The sequence below is a fragment of the Ictalurus punctatus genome, chromosome 19, assembly GCF_001660625.3.
Source record: "Ictalurus punctatus breed USDA103 chromosome 19, Coco_2.0, whole genome shotgun sequence".
NCBI classification, from domain to species: domain Eukaryota; kingdom Metazoa; phylum Chordata; class Actinopteri; order Siluriformes; family Ictaluridae; genus Ictalurus; species Ictalurus punctatus.
The window spans coordinates 10303938-10313579 of NC_030434.2; the positions used below are offsets into that span (position 1 = coordinate 10303938).

The 9642-nt window shown below is 43.4% G+C and overlaps 2 protein-coding genes across 2 annotated transcripts in view; both read left to right on the forward strand.

Moving 5' to 3' along the window:
* Nucleotides 1-3156, forward strand: part of nr2c1 (nuclear receptor subfamily 2, group C, member 1) — a 15381-nt gene extending 12225 nt beyond the window's left edge. The window contains exon 14 of the mRNA XM_017494136.3: nucleotides 2587-3156. Coding sequence (XP_017349625.1) covers nucleotides 2587-2761 — 175 coding nt within the window. The 3' untranslated portion in view covers nucleotides 2762-3156. The remainder of the gene's footprint in view (nucleotides 1-2586) is intronic.
* A 1264-nt stretch (nucleotides 3157-4420) lies between these two features.
* On the forward strand, nucleotides 4421-9180 carry ndufa12 (NADH:ubiquinone oxidoreductase subunit A12). Its single transcript, XM_017494138.3, has 4 exons — nucleotides 4421-4563; nucleotides 6627-6709; nucleotides 7039-7126; nucleotides 8901-9180. Exons 1-4 carry the CDS (start codon nucleotides 4475-4477, stop codon nucleotides 9079-9081), a joined length of 441 nt encoding a protein of 146 aa, XP_017349627.1. The 5' UTR covers nucleotides 4421-4474; the 3' UTR covers nucleotides 9082-9180.
* The last annotated feature ends 462 nt before the right edge of the window (nucleotides 9181-9642 follow it).

Here is a 9642-nt window from a genome sequence, read left to right on the forward strand (position 1 = left end):
GACATATTGTGTAGATCAAATGGTAAAGATCTTAATTAAAAATGATTTCAGTTCCAGGTTGTACATTTACATTTATTCATTTAGCAGACGCTTTTATCCAAAGCGACTTACAAATGAGAAAGATACAAGCAAAGCGATATATCAAGCAGAGAACAATACAAGTAGTGCTACCATGCAAGATCTATTAATTGAATTCCAGAAGAAGCAAAGTGCAGAGTAGAGGTGTAAGTGCAATTTTTACATTTTTTTTTTGTATTTTTTATTATGAGTTGGTCAGGTGTTCATGGAAGAGGTGGGTCTTTAGCTGTTTTTTTAAGATAATGACAGATTCTGCGGTCCAGATTGAGATTGGAAGTGCATTCCACCACTGAGGGACAGTTAGCGTGAAGGTTCTGGAAAGGACCTTGAGCCACGCTGAGTTGGAACTGCTAAACATCGGTCGCTAATCGATCGCAGATTGTGTGAGGGAACGTAGGCCTTCAGGAGAGAGTTGAGGTAGGAGGGTGCTGTTCCTGACAAGGTCTTGTAGGTGAGCATCAAGGCCTTGAACTTGATGCGGGAGGAAGCTACAGGAAGACAGTGGAGGGAGATGAAGAAGGGTGTGATATGGGTTCTCTTGGACTGGTTGAAGACGAGGCGCGCTGCTGCATTCTGAATCATCTGAAGGGGTTGGATGGAGCTGGCCGGGAGGCCTGACAGCAGTGAGTTGCAGTAGTCCAGTTTAGAGATAACAAGAGCCTGGACTAGTATCTGTGTAGCCTGTTCAGTGATGTAGGGTCCGATTTTCTTGATGTTGTAAAGGATGAACCTACAGGACCTTGCAGTTGCTGAGATGTGGTCTGTAAAGGTCAAGCCGTCATCAAGAATCACCCCAAGGTTCCTGGCCGTCCTGGTTGGCATGAGTGTGGTTGAGCCGAGCTGTACAGTGAGGTTGTGGTTGATTGAGGGGCAGGCTGGGATCACGAGAAGCTCAGATTTTGCCAGGTTAAGCTTAAGATGGTTTTCCTTCATCCAGACCGAGATGCCCGAAAGGCAAGCAGAGATGCGTGCAGAGACGGATGGATCGTCAGGCTGGAAGGACAAATAGAGCTGGGTGTCATCAGCATAGCAATGATATGAGAAGCCATGTGACTCAATCACCTGCCCTAGAGATGTAGTGTAGATAGAAAAGAGGAGTGGACCCAGAACTGACCCCTGTGGAGCGCCAGTTGTGAGTTGCTGAGTTTCAGAAATACCTCCCCTCCATGATACCTTAAAGGATCTGTCAGAGAGATAGGATTCCACCCAACGCAGAACCGTTCCCGGTGATGCCCAGGCTGGAGAGAGTTGACAGGAGGATCTGATGGTTCACAGTGTCGAAAGCAGCAGAGAGGTCGAGTAGAATGAGGACAGATGATCTAGAGGTTGCTCTTGCTAGACGTAAGGCTTCAGTGATGGAAAGCAGAGCAGTCTCCGTGGAGTGATTGCTCTTGAAGCCAGACTGCTTGGTGTCCAGGAGGTTGTTCTGTGTGAGAAAATTGGAGAGTTGATTAAAAACGGCCCTTTCAAGAGTTTTGGAAAGAAAAGGGAGGAGGGAAACAGGTCTGTAGTTGTCAACTATAGCAGGGTTGAGTGATGTTTTTTTAAGCAGTGGGGTACCCCGGGCTTGCTTAAATGAGGTAGGGTATGTGCCAGTAGAGAGGGATGTGTTAAAGATGTGTGTGAGTGCAGGTAATAGTGTGGGAGAGATGGACTGAAGAAGGTGAGAAGGGATCGGGTCAAGAGGACAGGTTGTGGGACGGCTAGAGTGGAGGAGTTTAGACACATCAGTCTCTGAGAGGGGAGAGAAGGAAGTCAGTTGGGAGTCACACGGAGGAGGAGCCGGTCTATGCATGTCTGGGGTTGAGAACTGGTTCCTGATTGATGTAACCTTGTTGGAAAAGAAATTGGCAAAGTCATCTGCAGTGAGAGAGGTAGGGGAAGGGGGAGGAGGGGGACAGAGAAGAAAGGAAAAGGTTTTGAAAAGAGTATGGGTGTTGGGAGAACTGCCAATCTTCTCTTGGTAGTATGTGGCTTTAGCAGTGGAGATGCCATTGGAAAAAGAGGAGAGACGTGTTTGGTAATTGGTTAGGTCAGTTGGGTTGTTTGATTTGCGTCATTTCCTTCCAGATGCTCTTAGTTTGGCCCGGTTGTCACGCAGAGCTTCTGAGAGCCAAGGGCTAGGGGGTGATGTGCGAGCAGGTCTGGAGGTTAGGGGGCATATGCTGTCAAGAGAAGATGTTAGGGTGGAACATAGCATGTCGGTTGCGCTGTTTACGTCAAGTGAGGAAAGGTGGCTGTCGGAGGGAAGTAAGGTTGTGACAACGTGGTGGTGAACTGCTTGAGGTCAAATGTGGGAAGGAGAGCAAGAAAGTCAGCTGCATGTGAATACTTATGCAAAGCAATATTTCTTTCCACATAAAACGTGTCGTGTGTGACGTTTATCTCAAACATTTAAGTGTCTCCAACCACAATGTCATTTAAGATAAAGATAACTTTATCTTAAACCCCCTGCCATCTCCCCTCTCTCTCTCTCTCTCTCTCTCTCTCTCTCTCTCTCTCTCTCAGTCTGTCGAAGTTGCTGCTCCGTTTGCCCGCTCTGCGTCTGATGAGTGCCGCCGTGACCGAGGAGCTGTTCTTCGCCGGCCTCATTGGGAATGTCCAAATCGACAGCATCATTCCCTACATCCTCAAAATGGACTCCACCGACTACAACAGCCAATCGGCCGGCACCACGGAGTGACTCCAGCCCCATCCACAAACACTCCAATCAGCCTCAGGGCCGCAGTGCCTGCTGACTGACTGCACCCTCATCTCGCTGCCCTAAAAGTGACCTTTTAACTCTAACGTACAAAAGAAGCAGCCAATACGCCACGGCCTTTACACCGCACGGATGTAGAAGGTCAACGTTTTACAAGCTGTTGCACGATGAAGACCGAGGATGTCATTTTGATCGCAGCTGCACTTTTCTTTGTTTCAGATGATGGATTTGTGGAAGCAGAGTGCTTGCTTGGACAGGTTCATTTAAAGGAAGTAGCTGAAGATGTGTGAACAGTGAAAGGACTTAATTGAAGCTTTATGTTGCTGTATGTACATGAATTGTGTATATAAGTGTAATAAATGTCGCTCTTATACAGAGATATTTACGCTCCTGCTGTCTTTGCAGTATAATCACACTAAAATCATGCCTAAACTAGTGGCACTGTGCTGCTATTGATGAAACGCCTTGCTGAAACATTTGTGCATCTGGATGAAAAGCTCAACTAAGGAATAAAACATGATGTGGTGTCCTGTTGTAGGAAATAATCAACAACAACATTTCCAATAACAGCATTTTCTGAAATGTTTTATTCCTCTCATAACACAGAAATTTACTAGTGTTTTTTTTATTATTATTATTTATGTAAGAACATGATTTTAATCACGTTCTATGTTGTAGACTGTCCACGAGACAACTTCCTATTATCATTAATATTATAGCAGCTCTAAACAGTTGTTCCCTCACCAGCCTCTCCTTTTCTTTCTCTCTTGAAATTAGTAAGTAAAAATAAAAGCATCTTATGTTAAAGAACCCAGAAAGCCCTCTGTCCTGAAGACTCAAAGCGCTGATGCACAAGACTCCTGCTATAAATGTTAAATAAACTTCTACTTACACAAAACTTCACATCATCGATGATTATGCTTTTCTTCATTAGATATAGAAACGATAACGTATTACAAGGAGCACATCAATATAAACTTGCTGTTACAGGAAATGAATCAACACCTGACCAATCAGAATCTGGTGTAAACTCGATAGTGATGAAAATTTTATTAGTAGTAATCTTTAGTTTTGTTTTAGTAAGATTATATGTGCTGAATGGATATTCTGGTCGAATTAAAGTATGTCGTTAGATTTCTACCCACTATCTTGATTTCACTTAACAGGCAAACTAAACATGGTTGAAAGTTAAGCAACCAAAAACACAAGCGGAACTAAAAACAACAGCCGTGTACCGTGCGGAACGGTATTTGTGTAGCACACTGTACACTGATTGGCTAGTCGGTCATACTGACAGCTGAGAAGTCGTTAATATCGAGTATCGTGTCTATACAGAACAAAAAAAAAAGCGTTTTCCAATTATTTGGCGTTTTTCAACCCCTTTTACGTGCCTTTCCCGGTCTGAAAACGCGCGTTTATATTCCCCAGAGACCTATGCTTATTAATATCAGAGCAACGACCATAGAATACAGCGGAACTTTAGATGTATCACATACGTTATATTCTAACATTTTCTAACGACAAAAAAAAACTATTTATTTACTATTTCACTGTCCAAACTGCAGACTGACGGTGAGTATAACCAATCAAAGCACAGGAGATGCGCTCGTTCTAGCCAATCACAGCACCGTGAGCGGCATATTATTAGCCAATCAGCGTACAGAAGGCGGGGTTTAGCTCAGCATCTCGTCTACTATGGCGCAGTATGTTAACTTAGTCCGGAGGGCAGTGGGCCAAATTACGGGTCACGGTGGAGTTAAGGGTTTTTTTCTGCAACTCTTCAGGTGGGTATAAAAACAGTATCGTGCTGTGAATATGTGGAGAAGAAACTAGAGATGTGGAGAAGGAAAATAAGGAGAATAAAAATCAGTAAACTAATGACCTCTGTGATCAGTGTAGCATAGCTGCTAGTCGGCTACGAGCTAAATAGGCAGTGTGAGTCTTCACTACTGCTGTGTGTTTACATATGGATTACTGAAAGATGGAAAAACATCTAGACCAAAGAAGGCTAACAATAACTAACTTGACTAAGACATGGGTAAATTTGACAATAAGAAATGATCATAGGGATTCTGTATTTAGTTGTGTGCATGCAGTTAAAGAATCCATATATAAGTTAAAGAGGAAATGGTTGGATCTGTTAATAGCCTATATACTACTAATATAATATTCCTAATAGTAATATTACTAATATAATGTACACTATATACGTGCACACCTGATCATCATCGCTTCTTTCCAAAAGCATGGGCATTGTGGAGTTGGTTTTCTCCTTGCCTTTGCCATTCTTCTGGGAAGGCTTTCCACTAGATTTTGGAGCGTGGCTGTGGGGATTTGTGATCATTCAGCTACAAGAGCATTAGTGAGATCAGACACCGATGTTGGGTGAGGAGGTCTGGCTCGTGATCGACGTTCCGGGTCATCCCGAAGGTGTTCAGTGGAGTTGAGATCATCCACATGAAACTCATCAAACCATGTCTACATGGACTGTGTGCACGGTCATGCTGGAAATATAAAGGGTCTTCCTCAATCTGTTGGAAGTGTACGGTCGTCTAAAATGGCTTGGTTTGCTGTAGCAATAAGATTTCCCTTCACTGGAACCCTGACAAACCGTCCCAGATCATTATCCCTTTTCCAACAGCCTTACTGTTGGCACTATGCATTCTGGTAGGTTGGAGATGAAACCTGCATGGTTTTTACTATATATACATGTATCTCGCCTACTATGTAATATATATATATTATACTGTAAGTACGCGGTTTGGGACGCAGCCGTGCTCTCTTGTTTGCCGTAAAACGGTTGAGCACTGCCGTGCGTGTCCTGTCGCACAATGCGGTGAAAACTCCCACACGACGTTAATAGTGTGATTAAGGTGTGTACACGTCTGTAATACACGTCGATAACGCGACTAAAACAGGAATACTCCACACGACTTAATTTCATTTGTGTTTACTTCGAGTTTGACTTTACTCAGATTAAGGTCATCACTAATCTCTGTTTACATGCTAGTTTCTTAATCAGAGTATCGTCTTAATCGGGTTCATATCGGATTGATGTAAATGTACTGAAAGTCTACTGCCAGTGTTTGTCTATGGAGATTGCATGGCTGTGTTTGATCCGATGCACCCGTGAGCAGTGGGTGTGGCTGAAACACCTGAACTCAGTCATTAGGAGGGGCGTCCACTGGAGGTCTACTGATTGTGGATTTGACCAGTACCGATAACTAAGCTGTTAAACTCAACCGAGAGTTTTAAAAATTTTATACTGAATGAAAATTTAACATTGAGTAAAATATTTTTGAACTTTATTACACAAGTAAACAGTACTGACTTTACCATGAAAATGCACTGTAGTGTTTTTTTTTTTTTTAAATGAAATAAATATTAATATATTAACTCTTAATAAATACTAACGTAAATAAAAGATGTACATCCAAACTGAACCAAAAAGGATCACTCCAAATAAAAATATAATAAAAACACTTTAAATAACACAACAAAGTTTGTCAGGGATGGTTTTTATTTCTCCTCTAGAGGCCGCTCTCGTACCGTATACAGACGGCGCACGCTTCTCAGCCGCTCACACAACCGGGAAACACCATCAGCGAGGATTTTTGAAGATAACCGATAGTCCCAGCAATCAGTTATCGATTTATTCTGCAAAACCGATCAATCGGTCGACCCCTAGTGTCTACATACTTTTGGACAAATTATTTTTATTTTGTGTTGCTAAAATAAGTGTCTGTTTTATGTAGTCAGCCAGCACGAGCTCATACAGTCTGGCTGTAGATTTATTTATTTATTTATTTATTTATTTATTTATTTATTTAATCATTTTTTGGAACAGGGCGAATGATGTGAAGACAGGAGCACTGGTCGGGATCGACAAATACGGCAACAAGTACTACGAGGACAAGCTTTATTTCTTCGGTAAGAGGGCTGTGCGTAAGAACTATCCTGTATTAGTAGTGTTACAACCTGGAACTGAAATGTCACGAGTCTACACAAAATACCTCCGTAATAGCTACGTTACATAGTATACAAAACTATTTACAGCTGATGTTGACGCGCGCGCACTCGCACACTGTGATGTAAATTAATTTTGTGTTTGAATTTTTCAGTGCCTTCACCGTGCTTTTAATGCATTACTCGATACATCATACGGATGTTCTGTAAACGGAGAACCTGCACGGTGTATAAATCCCTCCTGATTCCCGCCCGAGGATTCACCGGCGCTCATTTTGTCGTCTCTGTTGCAGGCCGTCACCGATGGGTCATTTACACCACGGAGATGAACGGCAAGAAGACGCTGTGGGACGTCGACGGCAGCATGGTGCCTGCAGAATGGTAAGGTGCAACATCCAGTACTTTCCGCACTTCTCCACGACTTACATCCCATCAGTTCGTTACACAGTCCCTCGGGACCTAAGGAAACGCCACGATATTCGGAGGAGCTCGCAGTTTTTCACCACGAGCGCAGATTTTGAGACATGAGTACAGCTAAAAGGTTTCGTTTATCAACAAACATCACTGTGGACGAGCGTGCACAAAGATTCCGCGCGGTCGCGACTTCGTCGATTCAGTTCGTTTTCTGCATCACAAAGTTTGAAGAAAAAAAAAAAAAAGCCACATCAGAATCGAGCATTTGTGTCTGCAACAATCACAATAAACTCCGTGCGGCCGGATTCCTCTACATGCTGCAGCGCTCCTTGTGCTTCTGTCTGTGTGTCTCCGTCTTTCTCTCTCCGTCTGTCTCTGTGTGTGTCTCTCTCTCTCTCTCTCTCTCTCTCTCTCTCTCTCTCTCTCTCTCTCTCTCTCTGTGTGTCTGTCTTTCTCTCTCTCTCTCTCTCTCTCTCTCTCTCTCTCTGTCTCTCTCTCTCTTTCTCTCTGTCTGTCTCTGTGTGCGTCTCTCTCTCTCTCTCTCTCTCTGTGTGTGTCTGTCTTTCTCTCTCTCTCTGTCTCTCTCTCTCTTTCTCTCTGTCTGTCTCTGTGTCTGTCTCTCTCTCTCTCTCTCTCTGTGTGTGTGTGTGTGTCTGTCTTTCTCTCTCTCTCTCTCTCTCTCTCTCTCTCTTTCTCTGTGTGTGTCTGTCTTTCTCTCTGTCTCGCTCTCTCTCTCTCTCTTTCTCTGTGTGTCTGTCTTTCTCTCTCTCTCTCTCTCTCTCTCTCTCTCTCTCTCTCTGTCTCTCTCTCTCTCTCTCTTTCTCTGTGTGTGTCTGTCTTTCTCTCTCCGTCTGTCTCTGTGTGTCTCTCTCTCTCTCTCTCTCTCTGTCTGTCTGTGCGTCTCTCTCTCTCTCTCTCTCTCTCTCTCTCTCTCTGTCTGTCTCTGTGTGTGCGTCTCTCTCTCTCTCTCTGTGTTTAAATAAATGTCTCCTAACAAAAAAGTCACCACATGAACGCTATTTTTTTTTTTGTTAAACAAATAAAAACACGTGTTTGTCTTTTTTTGTTTGTATGTTTGTTTACTTTTTCTGTAGTAATTTGTGTGGCGCGTCCGCCATGCAAGTCCCTGCGACTGAGCTGTTGCTACGGAAACGCTAATGATTCTGAACGGGCACATTTAATACAAACCTCTCGTCCATGTTCCCGTTCTGGATCCACCGTCATAGCGGTGCGGGTTCGCCAAAATAACTAGAGAATTCAGCCGAGCTGCGGTTTAGCAGCTGATGACTGTTCAGTGAGCAAGCGACGCTCCTCTTAATCAGCTTCAGCAAATGTTTTCTTTCATATCGTCCCACTCAGACATGCGAACCAAATCAGATCAAAGTGAAAAGAAGCCAAAAGCAATGATTTCACGTGGATGCATTTCTTTTTTTTTTTTTAAAAAGGAAAAAAAAAAAGAAAAGCTGTTAATAAGAGAAGTTCTGGGCTACGTTTGTATAAGAGAGAGAAACGGCGCGAATTTCAACATGTTCAACAGAGCTTCATTTTCTTGTATCCATTGTGGATATGCAATAACAGGATTTCTTCTGTTGTACTTTGTATGAACTGATTTATGTTTCTGTTGCTGTGCCATCGCTGTTTAATGGCTCAATAGCCAGCACAGTTCCAAAAAAAAAAACAAGGATATTTGTGATCGTTTCTTATTCAGCTGAACTAATGTGCTGGTTCGAATGTTCCTCAGGCACCGGTGGCTGCACTGCATGACCGACGACCCTCCCACAACACATCCTCCAGAGCCCAAGAAGTTCCTGGCGGAAATCCACCAGATCAACGTGAGCGGGACCTCCGCGTGTTACGTCCCGTATTCCACCACCCCGAAGAAAATCCACGAGTGGGTACCGCCTAAAGTCGGACAGCAGTGACGCCAAGCTCAATAAACGACGCATTGTCTGTCTGACGTTCTCTTGTGTAAATTATAGCCGGGATTTCTACCTGTAAATGATTAAATCTGCAAAACCTCATCTCCGTGTGTGTGTGTGTGTTGGGGCGGCGGGGGGTGCTGGTCTGTTCCTCAGCTACTTCTGTGGATGTTATTTATACGATTTTTAAGTAGTGCAGTCTTCCAGGAATATCTGTCAGGGTTGGAGGCACTCGTAGAGGATCTTAGTCCTGTCCGTAAGCTCCTTTTATTTTGTTCGATTCGTCTACGTGGACTTCCTACTTCATGACGAAACACTGATTTTTGTGTCTCTTTAAATATTTCTGTTTTGATTTGGTAGTATATTTGGCACATCTTGTTGAAAAGCTGTATCTACAGCAAAGATTGAATTTCCTGGGAGAGGCAACCAGGGTTTTGAGATATCCTGCTACTTGGAGTTTTCTCAAAAACAGTATTATTAATGGTAAATGGTCTGCAGTTATATAGCGCTTTTTTTAACCTTAGCGGTTCTACAAAACGCTTCACGCTGGTTCTCGTTCACACA